This window comes from Chenopodium album, chromosome 6 (assembly GCF_948465745.1).
Source record: "Chenopodium album chromosome 6, dcCheAlbu1.1, whole genome shotgun sequence".
Lineage (NCBI taxonomy): Eukaryota > Viridiplantae > Streptophyta > Magnoliopsida > Caryophyllales > Amaranthaceae > Chenopodium > Chenopodium album.
In genome coordinates this window covers 60,069,267-60,094,530 of record NC_137839.1, presented here as the reverse complement: position 1 = coordinate 60,094,530, position 25,264 = coordinate 60,069,267, and the positions used below count along the sequence as shown (strand labels likewise).

The 25,264-nt window shown below is 32.6% G+C and overlaps 3 protein-coding genes and 1 long non-coding RNA gene across 6 annotated transcripts; 3 read left to right on the top strand and 1 right to left on the bottom strand.

The window, feature by feature from the left end:
- Window positions 1-454: 454 nt before the first annotated feature.
- LOC145637013 (uncharacterized) lies at window positions 455-2,176 on the top strand. Its single transcript, XM_081688533.1, has 2 exons — window positions 455-1,533; window positions 1,627-2,176. The coding sequence occupies exons 1-2, from the start codon at window positions 455-457 to the stop codon at window positions 2,174-2,176; spliced, it is 1,629 nt and encodes a 542-aa protein (XP_081544659.1).
- A 4,061-nt stretch (window positions 2,177-6,237) lies between these two features.
- Window positions 6,238-7,942, top strand: LOC145634952 (putative acetyltransferase At3g50280). Its single transcript, XM_081686270.1, has one exon. It carries the CDS (start codon window positions 6,337-6,339, stop codon window positions 7,708-7,710), a length of 1,374 nt encoding a protein of 457 aa, XP_081542396.1. The 5' UTR covers window positions 6,238-6,336; the 3' UTR covers window positions 7,711-7,942.
- A 6,556-nt stretch (window positions 7,943-14,498) lies between these two features.
- On the bottom strand, window positions 14,499-16,408 carry LOC145637012 (uncharacterized). The gene is made up of 3 exons (XM_081688532.1): window positions 16,001-16,408; window positions 15,895-15,946; window positions 14,499-15,805 (listed from the first exon to the last, which is right to left on the bottom strand). The coding sequence occupies exons 1-3, from the start codon at window positions 16,406-16,408 to the stop codon at window positions 14,499-14,501; spliced, it is 1,767 nt and encodes a 588-aa protein (XP_081544658.1).
- A 5,548-nt stretch (window positions 16,409-21,956) lies between these two features.
- Window positions 21,957-25,264, top strand: LOC145634951 (uncharacterized). Of its 3 annotated transcripts, XR_014113708.1 has the most exons (4): window positions 21,957-22,141; window positions 22,284-22,372; window positions 23,098-24,948; window positions 25,132-25,264. It is a non-coding gene; the product is annotated as an uncharacterized LOC145634951 (long non-coding RNA). The 3 variants fall into 3 exon arrangements; XR_014113707.1 differs by having other exon boundaries at window positions 22,284-24,948; XR_014113706.1 differs by having other exon boundaries at window positions 21,957-22,372.

The following is a 25,264-nucleotide window of genomic DNA, read 5'->3' as shown; positions in this document are numbered from 1 at the left end:
TGGTAATTCTATCGTTAATTTTGTATGCATGTCCTGTTATTTTATAATAAAATTTGTATTTTATACATTACTAAAAAAGACGGTCAAAGTTAGTAAATAAATATTAGGGTACCTATTTGAAGATGACTCCTCTGATTTAGATAGCCCTTCAAATTCAGAAGATGAAGACGATTGTGGGTACCTATTACCAGAGTATGCAATTAAAAGTAAACCAAGAAAGTCATCACCTGGTGGACAATTTCTTCATAGCAAAAATCAGCAACAATGTCCCTTTTTCCTAGGACAATAGTTTGAGGATGAATCAGAGTTCAGAACTGCACTAACCAACTACTCTGTGTCAATAGGAAGAGATTTTCACTACACTAAAAATGATGCTAAAAAACTAGGAGTGAAGTGTAAGGAGCAGAGTTGTCCTTTTTATATTTGGGTTTCATTAGAGAAAGGGAAGAAAACCATGACTGTTAAGACATTGAAACCACAACACAATTGTGGAAGGGTATCACAGGTGAAGAAACTGAGAGCTAAATGGATTGCAAAAACATATCACAATAAGTTCAAAGTCAACCTATACTTGAAGTGTCAAGAGATTATTGATACAATCTGGTCAGAGTGGGGAGTTAAAGCATCTTTGTGGTTAGCTTTAAAAGCAAGAAGGGCAGCTCAGAATGTGATATTAGGGGAGTATGCAGAGCAATATGGATTGTTGTATAGGTATGCTAATGAGATAAAGAGGTCTAATCCACAAAACACAATTAAATTCAAGCTAGATAATGGTGTGTTTGAGAGGGTGTATATATGCTTTGATGCTATTAAGAAAGGATTTTTAGATGGTTGTAGGCCGTTCTTTGGGATTGATGGCTGTTTTTTAAAAGGTCCATTTGGAGGTCAGTTACTTGTGGCTGTTGGTAGGGATGGAAACAACCAGATGTTTTCTATTGCGTGGGCTTGTGTTGAAGTTGAAAGCACTAAGACATGGGGTTGGTTTTTACAGTTATTAGCGGATGATTTGGGAACCCCGGATGGTTTTGGATACACAATAATGTCAGATCAACAAAAAGGGCTGCTCAAAGCCGTTTCAATTGTTTGGCCAAGAGCAGATACAAGGTGTTGTGCACGACATGTCTACTGTAATTTCAGGCAAGTTTTTGGGGGTGGTCTACTATATCGAAGATGGTTTTGGAAGATTGCCAAAAGCACAACTGAAAATGACTTCAAAAGAAACATGGAGTTATTTGCTTCTATAAATCTTCCAGCAGCAAAGGATTTATTGAAAAGAAACTACAAAAAATGGGTGAGAGCTTTTTTGACAACTACAATTACTTGTGATAGCATAGACAACAATATGAATGAAGTTTTCAATGCATATATCTTATCATCAAGATACAAACCTATAGTCACCATGCTAGAAGACATTAGGGAAGGTTTGATGGAAAGATTGCATAAGAAGAGAGATTTCATTCTTAATAAAGATATTGAAATATGTCCAAGGGTACAAGCTAGGTTGGAAAAGTCTAAGTTGGATGCAAGAGGTTGGTCTGCATTTTGGGATGGACATTTCACGTACGGTGTTAGGGAAGGTGCAACATAAGTTAGATATGTTGTAAGTTTGCTTGAGAAGACATGCAGTTGTAATGCTTGGCAACTTAGTGGAATCCCTTGCAACCATGCTGTGACTGCAATTTGGAAAGCACATGAACACCCAGAGCACTATGTGTCTAAGTACTATAGCAAAACAACGTATTTAAAAGCATATGCATTCCCGTTAGAACCACTCAATGGACCCCAAGAGTGGCCTATATCAACAAAAACACCAATTCAAGCTCCTCCCTTTAAAAAGCTTCAAAACAGACCCACCACTAAAAGAAAGCCTTCATTAGGTGAAGTTGAGGCCACCAAATTGTCAAAAAAAGGCACATCACAGATACACAAGTGCAGCAATTGCAGAGAAGCTGGCCACAACAAAAAGAAGTGTCCTTGGCCACAACAAAATCCAACTGTCAACTACAATGTACAAAAGCAACCAAAGAAAAATATGCATACTACTGCAACCCCAGCTGCTTCTAACACACAGCAATCCCAGACAAGCAAAGACACTTGCCCAAACGAGTATCAAAGACAATCAGTGGTAAGAATTCTTCCTGGAATGATCTTTTATTTTTGTTCCTTTGAGAAGTAATTAATTTGCAAATTTTCTTTTACAGAGTACAATTCCACCTCAATCAAGTCATGCATTTGTACCAAGTCAGTCAAGTCATGGATCAAACACAAATTATTTAACACAACAAAATTCATTGTATAATGGACCAACAAGATTGTTCTAATTTCATTAAAATGCAAGTTAAGAAAACCATCTTCTTAATTCAATTATGCAACGTCAAATTAATGCCCAAGGAATAAATTAATACAATTTGAAAATTTTAAATTACATCTCCTGTTTGGCTGTTTCACCATTTTATATCATGATTTTAGGTTTAAACATTGGTTTGGAAGAGCAAGAAAAGGGAATTCGAAAAAAAAAAAACAGAGTAAATTGGAGATGATATGAAGAAGGCTTGCTGTTATTATTAGATGTTGGAAGTTGAGTGCTTTTGTGGATGTTGATGCTATTGTTTTTGTTTTGAAATTTTGGATTGTGGTTTGCTATTTTAGTTTAAGGTAAAAAAATCTGGAACATAGAAGTCTAATTTTTGAAGTAGATTTTTTATTTTTTTTTATTAAAATCTATAACTGGATTGTGGTTCATGATCTTATTTTGCTTTGGAATTACTTTGTTTTTTTTTTTTAATTCCAATTAATGCTCAAGTTGGTTAGAAAATTTTTCAGATGGGTTAAATGACTTAAATTTTAACCACAGGTCCCAAACGGTGAAAGAAAAAAGTTCGGGTCCCAAAAGGTGAAAAGTATAAAACTTTTGTCCCTAATTATTACCTTAACTCATGAATATTGAAAAAGGTCCTACGTGTCATTTATTTAAGAATGAAGGGGTATTAATTTTTTGGTAAAATCTAATACTCTGTATAAAAGATAATTATTAAAGATTTGGAATAATAATATTTTAGGTAAATATTTATAAAAAGATTTGGAATAAAATTATCATAGTTGAATTATACAAATATTCTAAAATTATTTTGGCTAAAAAGGAAAGGAAGTTTTGGAGGGAAAAAACAGCACCAGGATGTGACACGTGTCCCTCCCGGTGTCTGTTTTAGTATTAAGTTAGGCCCTGTTTGATTCACCTTAATTTTGCTGAACTGAAATTATTTTTACTGAAGTGAACTTATTTTTACTGAACTGAACTTAATTTTACTGAACTAAACTTAATTTTACTAAACTAAAATTATTTTTACTGATTTGCTATTATAATTCTTCTTTAAGAAAACTTATTTTTACTGAACTGAAATTATTTTTACTGAACTGAAATTAATTTTACTGAACTGAACTTATTTTTTCTGAACTGAAATTATTTTTACTTAATATTATTTTTTTAAAGTGAAGATAACAAGGCCTTATTGATTGATAACTTGTCAAATTTTGCTTTCTCTTCCCTCGTGACTTAAGCAAAACAAACTCAATTATTACCCAAACAACAATGGAAACAATGGACCGTTTGTATTTGTTTTATTGACTGAATCTATATTAAATCGAAAGTGATTTTTTGGATGAAATATTCCCTTCTAAATCCACTCTTGTTTTTTATTAATCTTTTGTCTTTATTAAAAATAATAAAGCATTCTTTATTATTCCAAAATCATTCATAACAGTACAAAACTACAACTTATGAATAAAAAAGTTTCTATCTCTTTTTTTTTTCTTTCCACCCACTACATTTCTTTTCTTTTTTTTTTTTGACAAAGAAATAAACAAAATTGTTTTATTTATTCACATTATATTAATACTTAGGCCCTGTTCTCTTCACCTTTAAAAATTAATATTAAGTAAAAATAATTTCAATTCTGTAAAAATAAGTTCAGTTCAGTAGAATCAATTTCAGTTCAGGTTAAATAATTTCAGTTCAGTAAAAATAAGTTCAGTTCAGTAAAAATAAGTTCAATTCAGTAAAATTCAGTTTTCTTAAAGATGAATCACAATAGAAAATCAGTAAAAATAATTTAAGTTCAGTAAAAATAATTTCAGTTCAGTAAAATTAAGTTCAGTTCAATAAAAATAAGTTCAGTTCAATAAAAATAATTCCAGTTCAGCAAAATTAAGGTGAATCAAACTGGACCTTATTGTGCTCCATACTTTTGTGTGTGTGTGTTTTTATAGAAAAGATTTGAATATATACAAAATATCAGTTGATGACAATTTTACATAGGCTAAATTACAATATATTGAACCATGTAAAAATCTTAATGAGCGTGGCTCAAGCATTAACTCGTTGATGATAGCTAAAACGCTTCCCTTGCGTAGAATAACTAGTACAATTTGTTCGGGCACACTTGCTTATAATGCACAAGTTTGATTGTTAAATTAATAATACAAATATTGAAATATATGTGTTTTTACTCCCTCCGTCCCCAAAAGAACGACCCATTTGGGTTGATTATGCGGGTATTAAGAAAGTTAAATAAAAAGAAGTAAAAATATATTGAAAATATAAATTTACATAGGGTTTGTAAAAAAATAGAGAGAGAAAGTAATAAAATTACATGGAAAATCAAATATTTATATGGGGAAGCTAATTTTGCACAAATATAGTTGCAAATTGGTGGATGTTTTAATGCAAATGAGTCATTCTTTTTGTGACTAAAATTAGGTCTAATGGGTCGTTCTTTTAGGGACGGAGGGAGTAGTATATTACTCCCTCCGTTTTTAAATATTTGCTTCACTTTCTTTTTCCGACCGTTTTTAAATACTTGCTTCATTTCCTTTTTTGGAAAACTTTTACAATATATAATTCATTTCTCACATTTGGTGGACCCAACATAATACTTTCTCTCATCCTATTCTTCCACTACTTTTGCTTTTTATAATTTTTTATTCTATCAATTACTCCAATACCTCCATATTTTATTACTTTCTTCAATTTCTCCTAAAACTCCGCGCATGGAGAAATTGAGCAAATATTTAAAAATGGAGGGAGTAGTTAAAATTCTAAGAAAATTTGATATTATGAAACAATATATATTTTCACAGTTGTCATGAATGAGTAAGCTTTACCTTAGTATTTATGAATATGCTTGGCAATGCGTAATTATTTGCGAATTTGATGTACGATTAGAGACAAGAGACAAAGTAGTGAGCCATCAACAAATCTATTAAAAAACTTTTAAACTGTTAATGGATCATTATACGAAGGGATAAAAACAAATGGAATTTCGAAAGGCAACACTGAATTGAGCCATTAAGGTTACATTCCTTCAATAATCCAAGAAATTAATGACTTCATATGGTCTTAATTGAAATATTTAGAATTTGGAGATGAAGCAGAGGGTCAATTATTCCACCCATATTAGCCTGTACTCCATAGATTTTTATTATGATGTACTCCACTATAATAGTTGCAAATCTTGCAATCCAAATTAGAATATGAAACATGCATACAATTGTTCAATTGGCTCCAAACTAATTAATTATTATTGCTACTTCAGATAAATATTAATTCTCACATAAAACTACTTATAATTGTGATAAATTTATTAAATATCAAAATTAATGAGATATTAATCGGTTGTTCACAATTATCTTATTAGGCGTGAAAATTGAATATTAGGCCCTGTTCTCTTCGCCTTAAAAAAATAATATTAAGTAAAAATAAGTTCAGTTCAGTAAAAATAAGTTCAGTTCAGTAAAATTAATTTCAGTTCAGTAGAAATAATTTCAGTTCATTAAAAATAAGTTCAGTTCAGCAAAATTCAGTTTATTAAAGAAGAATTATAATAGAAAATCAGTAAAAATAATTTCAGTTCAGCAAAAATAATTTCAGTTCAGTAAAATTAATTTGAGTTCAGTAAAAATAATTTAAGTTCAGCAAAAATAATTCAGTTCAGTAAAAATAATTTCAGTTCAGCAAAATTAAGGTGAAGAGAACGTGGTCTTAGTCTTGATTAACAAAATTAACAAGGTGATCATAACAAATAACAGATAATTAAATTACCAGAAAAAATGTCCTCAAAAAAAAAAAAAAAAAAAACAACAACCATCAAATCATTGATAATAGTCAAGCTTAATATTTTCTTTTTATAAAATAAAATAAACAGACTACCACTCTATATAAGGTGGTGATATCTCATATGACCTCCCTTCAAACGTGTGTACAAAATTATCCACTTCTCATCAACCTAGAACAGAAAACATAAAGAAAAAAAAAAGGAAAAAAAAAAAAAAAATCTTAAGATGGATTTTTCCAAAGTTAAGCAAATTTCTGTCAACTATGTTAAGCCAAAATATGAGGTTGAAGAATCGAAAAAACCTTATCACTTAGCTCCACTAGACCTAAGTATGCTTTCATTTCAGTACATCCAAAATGGTCTTCTCTTCATCAAACCTTCACATGTAAATGGCCAAGAATTTTCGATCCACTCGTTCCTTGAAAGTCTTAAAGAATCTCTTTCTCATACCCTTGTCCATTTCTATCCATTAGCCGGTCAGCTTGTCATACAGATCGATGAAGACCAACATGAATCTCGTGTCTATGTTGATTGTAACAAAGGCCCTGGGGCACGGTTTAGCCATGCCTCGGCTTTAGACATGACTGTTTCTGGTATTTTGTCATCAAGTGATGTGCCATTGGTAGTCAGGTCATTTTTTGACTACAATGAAGCAAATGTAAACTATGACGGACATACAAAACCTTTGTTGTCAGTTCAGGTAACTGAGCTCCTAGATGGGGTTTTTATCGCGTGTTCAATTAACCATGTTATTGCAGATGGAACTTCGTACTGGCACTTTTGGAATGTATGGTCTGAAATACATAGAGCCAAAGGACAACAAATTTATGTGTCGCGTTTGCCGGTGCACAACCGTTGGTTTCCTGATGGATGTGCTCTGCCTATTCCCCTGCCATTTACCCACCAAGACGAGTTTATAAAAAGATTTGAAGCTCCTGAACTCCGAGAAAAGGTCTTCCATTTCTCGTCTGAGTCCATAGCCAATGTAAGAGCCAAAGCTAACGACGAAAGTAAAACTGACACAATTTCTTCCTTCCAAGCCCTGTCTGCTCTTGTCTGGAGGTCAGTGGTTCGAGCAAACTCCCTACCGCGTGATCAAATTCTCTATAACTACATGTACGCGAGTAACAGGCACAGGCTAAACCCACCTTTACCTCAGAATTACTTCGGTGCTTGTATTACAGGAATCACTACAAAAACTACAGCAGGTGAATTACTCGAAAACAGCTTAGGATGGGCAGCATCTCTGTTGCACCAGTCTGTAGTAAATCTGACTGATAAATTCATACGCAATTTTGTCAAAGAATGGTTAGAATCACCTTACTGCTACCATCTTGAAGACCTGCATGACCATAACACTATAGCTATAGAACATTCGCCAAGATTCGACATGTATGGCAATGAATTTGGTCTAGGAAAACCGGTTGCAGTCCGAGGTGGACCAGCAAATAAAGCTATTGGGGTTGTGATTGCTTACCCTGGATATGAAGGAGGTGGAAGCGTGGATCTTGAGATATGTTTACCACCTGATTCGATGAAAGCACTCGAAACAGACGACGAATTCATGGCTGCAGTCTCATCACCTAAGTTATATAATTAAGGGTTAAGTTTTTGTAGTCCATGTTTTGATTATTGTTCTTAATTTCAGTCCTGTTTGTTGTAATCTCTGTAATTAATTTTACAGAGAATTGAAGGTGTTTGTTTTGTTTTGTGCTATAATATAAGTGCAATAATATGTTCTCGTTATTATAATTATTTCTTTGTTGAGATGAACTATGAATGTATCAACAAATTAAAAGTCTGAAGATTGCATAATGTTGCATATCGTCAACCTATGTGGAAAGGACCTAAACAAACAAGTTCATTACAAATTTACAACCTCTAGAGTCCCACCTTGCTACATTGTGGGCTAGTTATTTCTGATTTCACAATAGAGTACTTAGATACTAGTACTTTGTTTTTGCTAATAAACATATACTTCTATCATTAAATTGAAATTAAAAAAAAAAAATTACTAATTGTGTTTCACTATCACCCAATTAGTGGTTTATACACCCAGGTGTACTATGCGCATGGTACACCTGGATTAAAGCGGAATGAACATCGAATATATTTATAAAGAACATCATGAATTTATAAAAGAACATATTACTAAATATAAAGAACAAAGTAATTTCTGATAAATGATATTTAAAAAAAAAAAAGTAAAAGATAATTACTAATTGAGTTTTACCAAAAATTTAATGTCAAATCATTTCAAAATATTTAGATATGAAGAATTTCTCTATCCAAAATTATTTTCACCCAAATATGATTCAAAATTTCATTTTTAAATTTCAAAAATTCAAAATTCAAAATTCAAAATTTAAGAACATATTATTCAAGTGTAAAGAACATACTTGAAGAACATTGTTTGTAATATAAAGAACATATAGTTAGGACTCAAAAAATATATTGATTAGACTCCAATACATATTTGATTTCATTTTTAAAAAAATGATAAAAAAAACATTCATCAGAATATGAAGAACATCATCTTCTTGAATATATTACCAAAACAGAAAAATAGATAAAAAAAAATATTGAAAAATTTTTCTCTTCAAAAAAGACGTCAATTACACCTTTCAATTATAAGATTCATGGGAATGATTAAATCACTTCGAAATCCAAAATTTATCATTGCTTCTCTCTCTATAAAAACTTTATTTCTCTCTTAACAAAAAAATGAAATTCTATATACCAAAAATAATATTGAATGTAAATAATAAATTAATTTCATAAATCAAGGAATATAAATCACAAACCAATACCTTAAATCAAGGAGAGAATCTGTGTACTTTGTATTTGCACACGATGTTCTTTCCGCGTTTATATAACTCTTGTATTCTAAGTGGGTGTACCATGAGCATGGTACACTTGGGTGTATGATGAAAATTTCAATGTTAATTAATATACTTTGTATTTAATATAAGTTTCGGCCCCCTTTGATTTTAAATCCTGGCTTCGTCCCTGATACTTGGTTTAACAAATAACATACCGTGTTTGACAAAGAACATACTTATGTTTAACAAAGAACATACCTATATAAGTTTGATAATATGTCCTTTTATACTTATGTTCTTTAATATATATATATTGATTAAACATGTTTTTTGACTTTCAATAATACAAAGTATGTCTTTTGAATTTGGCTCATATGTTCTTTGAATTTGGCTCGTATGTTTCTTGAGGTAATGAGTGACGCACACATTGTATTTTTTTTTTCATATATCTTAATTATTTTTATTATCATATGTTCTTTGAGTTTGATCGGTATGTTCTTTAGGTATGAATTATATGTTCTTTACATTATAACTTATGTTCTTTTAACATATGTGATTTTGAATTTTGAAATTTAATTTGAAAATGAAATCTTGAAATACTTTCACTTGAAAATAATTTTTGAGAGCGAAAACTAAAATTATTATGGAAAGTTTGAATTTTTAGAGAGAGAAAAAACTATTTTTGGGGAAATGATATCTTTGGTAAAAAAAATAATTTTTGTTAATGTGATTACAGACTTCTGTCAGAAATTTATCATGAAATTTTAATAAAGTTTTTATCACGTTATTTTTGTAATGACTTTATGTTCTTTGTCAAACACAAACATGTTCTTTGTCAAACACTTGTATGTTCTTTTTCAAACACCTGTATGTTTTTTACGCCTTTTTTTTAATGATATCTTTGGGGAAAAAACTATTTTTGGGGAAATGATATCTTTGGTAATGCATGTTCTTTGTCAAACACAAACACATCAGGCATTAGTTATTTAGATGGGTGGTGGTTGTTGTAAGCTAGGGTTGTTATTTGTTATCTTTAAAACAAATAACCTCGTAAATCTAAGAGTTTATTTTTTCATTCTCCCTTCCCTTTCTTAAACTTATTCCTTTTCCCCTTTTCAAATCAAACACCCCCATATAGTATTGTTATATATAAATATGAAAGATGTATTTAAATATGACAAGTACTGAAATACTTTCTCGAATTTGTCTTTCATAAATTTGCCACCAATTATGTAAAACTGAATCGACATTTCACAAGGGACCATATTTGACCTTAACTCAAATTTATTGAGGGCGTTAGTTAGCAAGATATTTTTGAACATAACACCTATACCACCATCTTCATCATGTTCAAGCTTTATCCATTAAAACGTCCACCCGACACCATCAACCACAATCTCTGATAGCGAAATTGAAAGAAAATCCTAGGAATAAAATGTGAAATTTAAGGGCTTGGTCAACCCCAAAAGGTAAGGGTGTGACCATTTGACCTTGAAATTAATAACCTGAAGAGCTAGCCACTTTAAAGAGAGAGAGAATGAGTCATTTAAGGCGAGCCTAGTTAAGAGAGAGAGAGAAAGCCAATGAGTGATTTGGGGCTTGCCCCTAACCAAGAAGACGCTTGATAGTGGGAAAATGATTTGGCAATTGCTAAAACACCCCATCAATCAATATATTCAATATATAATACTAAAACAAACACTAGGAATGATACGTGTCATTTCCTGGTGGTGTTTTCCCTCCAAAATCACCTCCCCTTTTTTTCCTTTTTTTTTTTGTCAATGCCATTAATTACCTACTATAAGTTATACATAAAATATTCACTAAAGGATATAAGAAAATTTTTCATAAAACCACATTTTAAAAAAAAGTGGTAATTAACCACCTATTTACAAAAAATATTGCAAGTTACCACCTATTGCTGCTGAAAACGAAGAGTTGGCCCATTTTTCCGACGTTGATCCCGATCACGTGCTAAACACGCAACCTTAAATGATCCTCTCTATTTCTCTCTCCCCTCATAAGTCACAACTATACCCACCTGAATAAATGGAGGGCAAACAATAATCACCGCCGTCACAACCACCAGTCCACCACCGTCATCAAGTCTTCAACCATTGGCTACCCACCACCGCCATCAAGCATTTGTTATCCTTCCAAAGCAAGCTTAGATTCTTTCTTTCTCTCCTCTCTTTCCCCCAATTTTTGCCATTTCTAGGGGGTCTTCATAGCTTCAAATTCATTTTTTTTTCATTTCATTCACAAAATCAAATACCCATCAGTAAGTGAATTAATCAAAGAAGATGATGCAAATCAAAATGCTAACAGAATTACAATTTTTTATAGATACATGGTCCCAAATTTAAAGGCCACCATTTCTCACTCTCATAAAGATCATTGTTCTATCATATATTACTTCTTAATGCTGGATAATGCGAGTGAATGGTTCTTGAAATTGTTGATAGTTTTGATTATTTGGCATGGCATTGGTTGTAGAACTAGAACATTTGTAATCGTTTTTGTTGTTGGAGGAGGTGGTGATAAGGGTCGTCTTGGGTAGCGCGATGGTGGGTAGCTGTAGACACCCATATGTGTCTCCCCAAAACTAAACCTAGTGATGAATACCTTTCACGTCATTTGATTATTAAACGAAGTGAAAGTGTGAAAACTCTAGTGATGAGGATATTTTTATTAAAATATCACTTTTTCTGTTTTCAAAAAATATTTCTTTTCTTACTCTATTTATGAAAATAGCCATTCCAATTTGGTTTGGTCCATGATAAGGGTCCAATAGTAGTGTAGTTGGATTGGGCTTGAAAAGAGCTTTCCAACGATACATTATAAGCCCAATTCCGATGAATAATGAGGAAGTTATGGATTAAATTAAATTAGGCCCAATGATTTTACATGTGGCCCAATGATCTTGAGGAGGGCCTATTAATTATTATTCCTAAGCAATTTTGATTGATTTTAATCTTCTAGGAATATCTAGAAGGTTCTTTTTTAATTCTAATAAGATTAGGATTGATAATTATATTTTTAAAGATGTTTTATTTTGAATAAAATATATGATTTGTCACAAATATGATTTTAATCTGCTTAACGCGGAATTACCTGCTTAATCGTTTTAAGAAGATGATTCCGCATACAAAGCGCATTGTACTTTTGATTTAGCGCGAGACGATAAAGCTGTCGCCTGGCGCTAACATCTGTCACCTGGCGCTACTTCTGTCGTCTAGCAATGACTCCTGTCGTTGGCGACATGAGGTATTTTATTCCGAATATGACTTGATTTGATTCCGTGCTATTTTTTCTATAAATAGGGGTTGTATCTCCCCGTTTTTAATCATTCACAACCATTATGTCTCTCTATTCTCTCTCTAAAAGCTAAAAGCTTTCTCATTCTGTATTCTTTTGCTAAACCTTCCCTCTCTCAAAATTCCTCATTCACAAGTTCTAGACACACCTATCCAAGTTCGAAGTTGCCTTCGCCCTAGACGTGAAAGGTTTAATTTATGAGGGTTTGGTCCCAAATCCTATTTCAATTATTTAATTTAATTGTTTGTTTATTATTTTCCTTGAAGTTACTAATGCGTGTATTTTGTTATTAGAAAGAGGTACAAGGCATCGAAGTAAGTAATTTAATTTCTTTATTGATATTTTGATGTAGAAATCATGCTTAGATTATTTTGTTAATTCCTAGTATCATGTTAGGATATTTTATTACTTCCTAATATCAAGTTTAGGGTTAACTAATATTTCTGATATTATTATGATGCCTCATATTTCTTTTCTAATATCATGTTAGTGTCATGTTAGGGCTAATTGATCTTTATGGTGTAGTGACATGCTAGAGTTTGTTATTAATCTTGTTAGTATCATGCCTAGGATCTTGCTAATAATATTATTATACTAAGCTTTAATATGATTATGATGATGATTGTTATTGTTGCTTGATATTATTATTGTTATTGCTTGATCACGCCTTTTATGCATGTTTAAAGGGAATTTGTATTAAGAATCATGCTTAATAAGATTATTAATAATCTTGTTTAGGCTAATATGATTATAATTCAAGTGATCGCCAATAATAGATTTATTTGTGCATTAATATTCAACCAACGTAGATTAAAAAGGTTTAGGGTAAATTTATTGATTGTATGTTAGTCAGAAAGCGCACATGAATACGAGAAGAATAAAGTAGAGGCCTATTATTAGGATTAAGGTAATAATTAGGGACTAAAGTTTTATACTTTTCACCTTTTGGGACCTGAACTTTTTTCTTTCACCGTTTGGGACCTGTGGTTAAATTTTAAGTCATTTAACCCATCTGATAAATTTTCTAACCAACTTGAGCATTAATTGGAATTAAAAAAAAACAAAGTAATTCCAAAGCAAAATAAGATCGTGAACCACAATCCAGTTATAGATTTTAATAATAAAAAAAAAAAAAAAATCTACTTCAAAAATTAGAATTCTATTATCCAGATTTTTTTACCTTAAACTAAAATAGCAAACCACAATCCAAAATTTCAAAACAAAAACAATAGCATCCAACATCCACAAAAGCACGCAACTTCCAACATCTAATAATAACAGCAAGCCTTCTTCATATCATCTCCAATTTACTCTGTTTTTTTTTTTTCGAATTCCCTTTTCTTGCTCTTCCAAACCAATGTTTAAACCTACAATCATGAGTATGAAATGGTGAAACAGCCAAACAAGAGATGTAATTAAAAAATTTCAAATTGTATTAATTTATTCCTTGGGCATTAATTTGACGTTACATAATTGAATTAAGAAGATGGTTTTCTTACCTTGCATTTTAATGAAATTAGAACAATCTTGTTGGTCATTATACAATGAATTTTGTTGTGTTAAATTATTTGTGTTTGATCCATGACTTGACTGACTTGGTACAAATGCATGACTTGATTGAGGTGGAATTGTACTCTGTAAAAGAAAATTTGCAAATTAATTACTTCTCAAAGGAACAAAAATAAAAGAGCATTCCAGGAAGAATTCTTACCACTGATTGTCTTTGATACTCGTTTGGGCAAGTGTCTTTGCTTGTCTGGGATTGCTGTGTGTTAGAAGCAGCTGGGGTTGCAGTAGTATGCATATTTTTCTTTGGTTGCTTTTGTACATTGTAGTTGACAGTTGGATTTTGTTGTGGCCAAGGACACTTCTTTTTGTTGTGGCCAGGTTCTCTGCAATTGCTGCACTTGTGTATCTGTGATGTGCCTTTTTTTGACAATTTGGTGGCCTCAACTTCACCTAATGAAGGCTTTCTTTTAGTGGTGGGTCTGTTTTGAAGCTTTTTAAAGGGAGGAGCTTGAATTGGTGTTTTTGTTGATATAGGCCACTCTTGGGGTCCATTGAGTGGTTCTAACGGGAATGCATATGCTTTTAAATACGTTGTTTTGCTATAGTACTTAAACACATAGTGCTCTGGGTGTTCATGTGCTTTCCAAATTGTAGTCACAGCATGGTTGCAAGGGATTCCACTAAGTTGCCAAGCATTACAACTGCATGTCTTCTCAAGCAAACTTACAACATATCTAACTTATGTTGCACCTTCCCTAACACCGTACGTGAAATGTCCATCCCAAAATGCAGACCAACCTCTTGCATCCAACTTAGACTTTTCCAACCTAGCTTGTACCCTTGGACATATTTCAATATCTTTATTAAGAATGAAATCTCTCTTCTTATGCAATCTTTCCATCAAACCTTCCCTAATGTCTTCTAGCATGGTGACTATAGGTTTGTATCTTGATGATAAGATATATGCATTGAAAACTTCATTCATATTGTTGTCTATGCTATCACAAGTACTTGTAGTTGTCAAAAAAGCTCTCACCCATTTTTTGTAGTTTCTTTTCAATAAATCCTTTGCTGCTGGAAGATTTATAGAAGCAAATAACTCCATGTTTCTTTTGAAGTCATTTTCAGTTGTGCTTTTGGCAATCTTCCAAAACCATCTTCGATATAGTAGACCACCCCCAAAAACTTGCCTGAAATTACAGTAGACATGTCGTGCACAACACCTTGTATCTGCTCTTGGCCAAACAATTGAAACAGCTTTGAGCAGCCCTTTTTGTTGATCTGACATTATTGTGTATCCAAAACCATCTGGGGTTCCCAAATCATCCGCTAATAACTGTAAAAACCAACCCCATGTCTCAGTGCTTTCAACTTCAACACAAGCCCACGCAATAGAAAACATCTGGTTGTTTCCATCCCTACCAACAGCCACAAGTAACTGACCTCCAAATGGACCTTTTAAAAAACAGCCATCAATCCCAAAGAACGGCCTACAACCATCTAAAAATCCTTTCTTAATAGCATCAAAGCATATATACACCCTCTCAAACACACCATTATCTAGCTTGAATTTAATTGTGTTTTGTGGATTAGACCTCTTTATCTCATTAGCATACCTATACAACAATCCATATTGCTCTGCATACTCCCCTAATATCACATTATGAGCTGCCCTTCTTGCTTTTAAAGCTAACCACAAAGATGCTTTAACTCCCCACTCTGACCAGATTGTATCAATAATCTCTTGACACTTCAAGTATAGGTTGACTTTGAACTTATTGTGATATGTTTTTGCAATCCATTTAGCTCTCAGTTTCTTCACCTGTGATACCCTTCCACAATTGTGTTGTGGTTTCAATGTCTTAACAGTCGTGGTTTTCTTCCTTTTCTCTAATGAAACCCAAATGTAAAAAGGACAACTCTGCTCCTTACACTTCACTCCTACTTTTTTAGCATCATTTTTAGTGTAGTGCAAATCTCTTCCTATTGACACAGAGTAGTTGGTTAGTGCAGTTCTGAACTTTGATGCATCCTCAAACTGTTGTTCTAGGAAAAAGGGACATTGTTGCTAATTTTTGCTATGAAGAAATTGTCCACCAGGTGATGACTTTCTTGGTTTACTTTTAATTGCATACTCTGATAATAGGTACCCACAATCGTCTTCATCTTCTGAATTTGAAGGGCTATCTAAATCAGAGGAGTCATCTTCATAATCAGTTCCATTGTCTTCTAATATCTTACCCTTTCGTTCAGCAAGTCTTTGAAGGAGTCTTCTTCATTGACATAGTCTTCCTCTGCTTTTTTATCAGCCTTAATTTGAAACCTAGCTTCCTTCACTTCATCATCTTCATTGTCAGAACCTTCTTCATCATAGTCAATATTCTCAGTTACAACACTAGCGATTGGATCATTAAGAACAACAACGTCATTCTCTTGAGTGGCCAGCAAATCAGTTTCAGTCATAGCACCATCCAACTCACCTTGTACTATGTCCTCAGGGCTCGGGACATTACCATACTTTGCTTTAGTCAAGTTCTGAACATACCCCTCATCATCATGCTCTGTAAAGACATCTATCATTCCGTACTCATACAATAAGCTTTTGAACTTAGTGAATATTACATCCTCATATCCCAAATATAACACCATTACGCATACTCTTAAGTGGATCACAGTAGTGTAGCTTAATTATGTTTCTATACCCTAAGGATGTAATGAAAGCCTTCGAATAACTTGCATCAAAATCAGAAGGAATGTCATTGATCAACTTGATACTTCCCCCAACATATTTGAACTCTGGAGTGTTCTCCCACTTTCCACCATGATGAAGAATAATGCATAGTGGTACCTCCATACCTATAAAGTTCAATTAACCAAATGTTCAATAAGAATAAAAACCAATTGCAAAAATAGTGAAACTAAATTACTATAAAGTTCAATTGACTAGATATTTAATAGAATAAAAACCAATGCAACGGTTAAGTAGTTCTTCATTTGATCATTGAATTCTTTAACTGAAATTAAATATGAGAATGTAGTAAACTAGTTGCCTAACTTTCAACCTTTCGTTGCAAAACTATATACTTGGTAATTCTACTAGTGGTGTGGATGTTATCTTGCCAAACTACTACTAACGTGTCCGAGAATTGCAGAGCACAAATTCAATATAATTTGATAATTTGATAATTCTACTACTTTGTAGTATATAATTTGATAATTCTACTAATACCGTGTCCGAGAATTGCAGAGCATAAATTTGGTGGGCATAAATTGACCCCAAACTGAAATTCTACATTCTAAAATACAAGAACAAACAAATAAATTCAACACTATAGCAACACTAATCATTAATTTTAGATTTGTAGCATCATAATTCATAAATACCCATAATTTTTTTTTTTACAAAAAATCCCTAAACCTAGCAACAATTTATGAGAAAAAAAAAATTGAAGTAAAAAATTTGTACAAGATTAGACAACTTACTTGTGTTAAGATGCTTAACACACTGCTAATTATCTGCACCAAAATAAGCTTCAAAGCAAGGTTAAATTTTTCTTCAAAGGGAGGTTGATGATGAACAAGAGTACTCTGATGAACAAGTCAAGTTGAAAAGGCACCTTTTTTATTTTTTTTGGGGTAAACACGACTTACCTATTTTTTGGAGATAGTAAATTAAGCAATTAGTGGGTCCAAATGCTTAACCATAGTTAATTTATTTGTTTAAAATTCTTTCCTAGGTCCCAAACGGTGAACGAAAAAAGTTCGGGTCCCAAAAGGTGAAAAGTATAAAACTTTAGTCCCTAATTATTATCTTAACTCCTATTATTAGGCAAGTTTAATCTCTTTTAGGTTGGATTTGTACCTTCATCCCCGAACTTCCAGTCATGGTTCTAGACCTATTAGAGTTAACGATCTCCTAGATTGTTAATGGGTGTAACCTTCACCATGTGAACGGTTTAAAAGTTCCTAAAACTTTTTGGCGACTCTTTTGCTTTAGCTTCCTTCCCTTTGGACGCCACCATGCTTAAGTGTATGGTCACAATGGGGCTCAAGTGTGGGATGCTTGAAATATCCCTACCGTTTTTTGGCGACTCCACTGGGGAGGATTTCTATTTTAATTCCTAAAATTTATTTTAGCAATGATTTAGAATGAGTGGATGAGACTCTAAAAGTTCTAAGTATTTCATGTGCGTAATTTGATTAACATTATTGGCATAAGCATAAAAAGGTTTGCATTTGAAAGACCATTTGTAATGCGTATAAAACATAGGATTTTTACACGTAGGAAACTAGGGAAATATCTTTCACAACTAAAGTCGAAATAACGCTACAAAAAAACAGAAAATTCAAGAACAGAAAGCTGCTGAGGCCTGTAGGAATTAGCACTGAGAAAACAGCGTCAGCGCCAAACGATGGCGCTGTCGCCTGGCGACAAAAGCATTGTCTGGCGACAGACGCTATTTTCTTGCGCTGAATACCAAGCCAGAAATCTACCTTCTTGTTTTGACCAGTTTTCTAGTACTGTTTGCTCGGTTTTACTTCTTTATTAAGTTTTTCCCTCTTTTTAGAAACCCATGTGTGTTCTACCTATGGCCATAACCCTCTGGGAATTCACACTCCATCTACCCATTATGGGATCGATAATATAAATGTACCATTAAAAATCGTGCAATCATACAATAACAAATTTTAAAATATTATATTTATGTACCGTAAAAAATCGTGCAATCATACAATAACAAATTTAAAAATGTTTATGTACCATGGAAAATCGTGCAATCATAAAATAACAAAACAACAATAAGGAAGTGAGATAGTACAATGATAACGCGCCTTGCCTTGTTCAATTCACCTTTACAAAAATAATGTACTCCCTCCGTTTTTTAATACTTGCTCCACTTTTTTTTTTACCATTTTTAAATACTTGCTGCATTTCCTTATTTGAAAAACTTTTACAATATTAAATTAATTTCTCTCACTTAGGGGACCCACCATGATCATATTTTATTATTTTCATATTCTCTCACCTTCAATTCTCTCCACTACTTTTACTTTTTATAATTTTTTATTTTTCCACTACTCCACTACCTTCATATTTTAGTATTTTCTCCAATTTCTCCAAAAACTCCGTGCATGGAGAAATGGAGCAAGTATTTAAAAAAGGAGGGAGTATTAGGTAAAAATAACTTCAGTTTAGTATAAATAATTTTAGTTTAGTATAAATAATTTTAGTTTAGTAAAATAAGGTTCTATTCTATAAAAATAAGTTTAGTTCAGTAAAATTTAGTAAATATATATATATATATATATATATATATATATATATATATATATATATATATATATATATGCAATAGAAAATCAGTTAAAATAATTTCAATTCAACAAAAATAATTTTAGTTCAGTAAACTTAATTTCAATTGGGTAAAATTAATTTCAGTTCAGCAAAAATAATTTCAGTCCAACAAAAATAAGGTGAATGAGGCCTTATACTACTTTTATTAAATTAATGAAAGATAGTTGATGGAAAAAATAAAAATAAATAATTTTTACTATACATAATTGTAGACACCTAAAAATGTCTTCCCAAAACCAAACCCGATGATAAACAACCTTTCACCACCAATATTGGTTGGGTTGAGTATTTAATCTTTGGAATGCTTAAATCCATGATCGAACATGACTTAGTACGACTTTTAGGCTTGTCCCTTTAGAGTAAAATACTGGAAACAGTCCTAGATCAATGTTCCAGCAATGGCGCAGTGGTCTGGACTGTAGCGCCACGCGCTAGTGATTAGCGCCAGGTGACAATGTTGTCGTCTGGCGCTGATCCTTAGCGTCTAGCGACAGTCCTGTCGTCCGACGACAATCCATGTTTTTGGTCGAGTCTTCACGACGAGTCTAACTAATAAATTTGCTAAAACGGTTTAATCGGTTTATTAATGACAGTAATCATGTTCAGTCCTTAATTGAGTCTAGGCACATAGTCTCATGGTCTCACACAAAAGTCAAAGTATGTCACTCACATTCACTATCAAAGCACACACATAATATGTCACGTTTTAACCATGTCTAGAGAGTCTTGTATGCGCGTATTTTCCGTCATTTTTTTAGGGGGGAGGTAAGTCGAATATTAATCCTCCAATTAAACCATACTTGTTTGAACCCTTACTTGATCCTAAAAAATACACCCTATTTTTGCTTTTTTTTTGTTTTTAAAACCAATAAAGTCAAAGTCAATTTGAGTCAAGTCATTAAAAAAATAAATGGTTAATTCACAGCGCTTGGTCAAGAAAGGAAGGGCGATTAATCAAAGACAATACATTTTTTAAAGTACTCCTTTTTGACAAACCAATCAGTCGGAAAAGAAAAGCCAAGAAGATAATGGCGTCTCAAGAAGAAGTCAATGAACTCAAGAAAAACGTGGCCAACCTAACTGAATTAATGAAAAGTACGGCTCTTCAAATCAATGAACCTGTGAAGCAACAACAAATGGAGCTCATGCAAAAAAGCTTGAGCAAAATATCCAATGATTATAGATTCTAGGGCATTAGCTCACAAGAGGTCTTGGTGGACAAGGAACTTCTTCCGCTGAAGTTCAATGCTAATGACATCCCTAGGTTCAAGGAAACAGACAATCCTTACTTCCACTTAAGAGCTTTCGAGATAATAATGAACATTAAAGGGATAGATAGGAAAGTTTTTCATTCACTGTTTTCTTTATCACTTGAAACCCTTTGTCAACAATGGTTCTTTTCCCTTGACAAATAGAAAATCTCTACTTGGGATGCCATTCTAAACGCTTTCATTGATAGGTATAAATGTAATATTCAAGCTGAAACTGCTTATAGGGAACTTGAGATACTTAAACAAAAAGAGAATGAAGGTTTTACTTCTTTCTTTAATAAATGGAAGGAAACCTCTGCTAAGATGATTGAGCGAGGTACCTACTGAAAAGAAATATGTGAGATTGTTCATAAAGAATCTCCATGAAAATATTCCAAACATCTCAAGTATCAAAGCAACTTAAATACTTTCAAAGCCGTCTATGACATTGGAATTAATATTGAAGACGACCTTGCAAAGCAAAAAGCTGCTAACACTAACTCTAACAGTGGCTGGAAAGGAAAGAAGAACGCCAATACTTCTTCTTCTAAAACCACCCACTCAAATAATTTTAGCACATTTAATCTGAATGAAGTCCTCGCCATGAACAATCAAGGACAAAAGAAACCATTTAGGAGAAACTTTACTCCTATTGGTATGAGTTATGACGCCGCATTTAACTATCTTCATGTAAAAGGTCTTATAACTCCTATTGGACCATTTGGGGATCCACCAGTCGAAAGGAGAACGGCTAATTGGAACCACAATGCACACTGCAAATACCATCAAGGTAGGGGCCATATTATTGAGAATTGCTGGAAGCTAAAGGAAGCTATCCAAGACTTGATCGATAACAATAAACTCCTAGTGCATCCTGCAAGCAAGAAGCCTACCATCAACAGTGCACCACTTTTTGACTCCTTGGCTATTTCTGATGAGGAAAGTTGTGTTGATCCCTCATCTTTAATAAAAGCAGTTGAAGAAACTCATGCCCTTAAAGAAGAAGAAGAAGTATTCTTCGACGCCATGAGTGATTGGTCCCCAATTCAACAACCAGCCACTAAAGAAGATGTGTTGTTCTTCATATATACAATGGAAAAACCAATAGGCATGTGTAGAGAAGTTCTAGAACGCACAAAGCAAGAACAAAGTAAACATGTCAGTGAAGAGGGGACACCTATAAATACTACTAAGAAGAAGACATTTTCTTTTCAAGTAGTCGAAACACCCAAAAGGAGCAATAAGTCCTACACTCCTATTGGGACCACCTATGCGAATATGTTCAAAATGCTCTCCGAAAGTGGCAAGATTAAACCTCTCGAACCGAGACCATTTAAATCGCTAACACTACTACAAAAGTGAGCTTAAGTAACATCCATTGGTAACACTTTTAAAATTTCAAGATTATTTGATTTTTACGTAACACTTTTGTAACATTGTAGTATTAGGTAACATTTTTTGTAACACATTAATATTATGTAACACTTTACGGTAACACTTTGATATTAGGTATCATTTAGTTGTAACACTTAGCGGATTTATACAAATGAACATTGTTAATACCGATACAAATTAAAAACTAATCGGAGCCCTATAGTCTTTTTTTTAATTACTGGTATTTAATTTTTCAGTGTAATGTATCTTCCTCCCTCATTTTCTGTGAAATACTTGTTCTCTCTCTCAGCCGCACTGCCGCATCTGCTGCCACTGCCGCTGCCACAACCATCGCCGGCCAAAAATTCTTTTTCCCCTTCCTTTTCTCTCTCCTCTAGCTTGGTATTCTAGAGTTTTATGAGATTTTACTTATGCAATTCTCACTTTTTCTCTCCTCCATCTTGGTATTCTAGGGCTTGACAAAATTTGTGATTTTATTTCGAAAAATTCATCTTAATTTATGAAATTCGGGCTTGATTTTCAGTGAGATCAATGAAATTTTCTCAGCGCTTCAACAAATTAGAGAAATGTTGCAAAAGACAGTCAAAATAAGAAAGAAGTAACGATTTTTAGGTCTGGTTTGTTTTTCTTCTTCAATCGTTGAATTTTTAAACTGTATTCATAATTTTTGGAATTTTTACATTGTTTGCCTTCATTTTCATTTTAATCGCAATGATGCGTCACTATGAGTTTTCCTATCAAGCTGTTTGATACTTTGATGTCAACATTATAGTTTCTTAATTTATTGTTCCTATTAAATAAATTAAATTTACAATTATGCATCGGATTTTCTCTGGTATATTTGACAAGTACTGTACAGGTAGGCTTTCGAATTTTCGAATTTTTTTATAATTGTGATGAATGAATTGATAATTGGTGATTGTAAATAATTGGGTTTAGCGTTTAATTTATGATTGAATCTGAATTGGGGGTAGATTATGCTTGATTCCTTAATTGGGGGTTTTGTAAATAATTCTCATATGTTAATTAATATATTGAATTAGGTAGTTTGTAATTGAATTGAGTGTTGATTTTAGGGGTCTAACTCTAATAATTGAATTTTAGTTAAGGGATCAGTATGATTAAATTAGCCAACTCTAAATGCTAACAATCATTTATGAGTATATATTATTCATTGACTTTCCTCAAAATTCCATGTAAATTGGTGAAATTGGCGATTTGTAGAAGGATTAATAATGAATGCAGTAGTTGCAAGCCCATGGAAGAGGTTAAAGACCCCCAAATCAAAGACGTTGAAGTTTTGATCAAAATTGAAGCAATTATGCTTAATCGTGCAGATATCATTTAGAGGAAGGACTCTTTGGAACTATCCTGGTCTACAATGTTCTGGAACTATCCTTCAATTTGGCAACAAAGTCACTCGCTGGAGAGTTGGTGATTAGGTTCAAATTTTACCTTTTCTGCTTTAATTTTCCAATTATTTGCTATTGCTTGAAGTTTGGTGATTTGGTTTTCATAATTTTTTAATAAAAGTTATAATCTTGACAGTTTTTTATTTGTGGGGTGTGATTAACTAGTAGTTTTGTTCTGTCTGCGATTAAATTGATTGATTAATCATGTTAGTTGGTGCATTTTCTCTTTTCATTTGATATGATTTATTTCTTAATAGAAAGTGATAAATGTTGCTTCAACATGTTGTTGATTGATGGTAGTGGAGGTAAGCTAAATATTGTTATATAAGCTGGTTGTCTGATTGATGCAGTAGAATGACTAGTAATGCTAAAGATGAAATACATGTAGAGCTGGCCAAAATTGCCTTTGACGGATTTGTTTTTACCATCTAAATTTTCTTGTATCACATTTTGAACCATGTAGATCCTAAAGGGAAATTATCATGACTAGATACGCATTTAATGTTAATATTTATACAACATGGGTCTTAATTAATTCATTATTACTTATCATTATTCATTAAATAAAAAAGAAATATATCTCATGAAACTAACAAAAAAGATTGTGTGGGCATATTTGCTATGTATCAAAAATTACAAAATTACTTTTAGTGCAATCGTAACATAATCTGAATGTGACTATATCCTCTTAATCTAGTATGATAGTTCATTTTATACACAAATCTATAATTCCTTATTTCTGTATAATTGCTCTTTACTAGTTCAAAAATCTGGTATGAAGTGTACGTTTAGTTTGTCTATTGTCAGTGTTCTAATAATTTAGAATTTTAGAGTAAGTATGGCGTTTGAGTTATACTTGTTATGATTTTTTTGAAGGTACAATTCTCTTTTGGTAGAGAATGAGTCATACGTACATACTTTTTTCTTAAAGTATTGGGCAGATTTCCGTAATCTGATCTTGTTGCAGCTAGAGTTACCAATTAGTTATTGATTTAATACTCTACAATTGTTAGCTTCTACATAATGATTTTACAAATATACATAGTTTCATGAGCTAATATAAATTAGATCATTATCATCCAAATATATCAAAAGTCAAAATCACAAAGCAATACTGAAGGAATTTTGGAATTAAGATAGTGTGATTAACAAAATGTGAACCACGAGGCTCACTACTTGCAAATTTTAATTGTGAAATAATTAGTGCAAAGAATTTTGATCTCTAACATTTGTGAGTCAAGTAGGTGGTAGTAGCCTAGTAGCCTTTTTAGCGTTTTATCTGTGTACTTCTAATTTATAAGGGAAGGCAAAAGGAAGTTTCTATTCGATGAACTGTCAAGGGCCTTGAGATAGTTTGTTGTGACCTGTGGGACTGGAGGAGCCTACTGGGCAATTTTGTTGATAAATTTGACTAGTACTATTTTCTTTTTAGTCTACATTTGATTTTTTTTATATATATCATTCTCTTTTGTATTGTAAGATTTTGTGAGTGCCTCGTTCTTTTTAGTCGATTAGAAGTTCTAAACATATCGGTAAACCATCTGCTTGTGGAACTTACCTGTCCACCATATTGGATAACTGCAAAGGTGAAAAATTTTCTTTTTTATATGTTCTAATATTGTTTTCGTAATTCCATGAATCAATACTCAAATCAATTCTCTTGGTCTTACTATGCAGGACTTTAAAGTCTGAATATTGAATCTTGGCAGGACATAACAGCCCTATATTCATTAACTCTTTATCCAACTGACTATCGAATCTTGGGAAGCTATAAAGGTGAAGGGTTTTCATACTTATTTGCGGCTGTCATTTTGAACCTTTCTTATAACTGTGATAGTTGTAGGTTTTCAGAACTTAGATTGTAGTGAATAATTAATGAACTAAAATTATTGTAAGTGTGGTTAGCATCTCCATTTTATTTGACCAACCTTGGCTGATGCACTTGTGTTTGCATTCCAGAGGATATGACTCCCACCTCAACAGACAGTACTCACAAAAAGAGAAGCAGCAGCGGAAGGAGGATGTGAATGATCGTGTTTCAGCATTGTTTAAGCATTGTAGTTGTACTTTATTTTAATGAAATTGTAATTTT

Coding starts and splice junctions, on each gene's coding strand:
- LOC145634952 (XM_081686270.1), top strand. CDS start 6,337: ATGGATTTTTCCAAAGTTAAGCAAATTTCTGTCAACTATGTTAAGCCA.
- LOC145637013 (XM_081688533.1), top strand. CDS start 455: ATGACTGTTAAGACATTGAAACCACAACACAATTGTGGAAGGGTATCA. Junction 1,534..1,626: donor AAGTTGGATGCAAGAGGTTG/GTCTGCATTTTG, acceptor GAAGACATGCAG/TTGTAATGCTTGGCAACTTA.
- LOC145637012 (XM_081688532.1), bottom strand. CDS start 16,408: ATGGTGTTATATTTGGGATATGAGGATGTAATATTCACTAAGTTCAAA. Junction 15,947..16,000: donor AAGACTTGCTGAACGAAAGG/GTAAGATATTAG, acceptor CCTCTGATTTAG/ATAGCCCTTCAAATTCAGAA. Junction 15,806..15,894: donor TGTGGGTACCTATTATCAGA/GTATGCAATTAA, acceptor CCTTTTTCCTAG/AACAACAGTTTGAGGATGCA.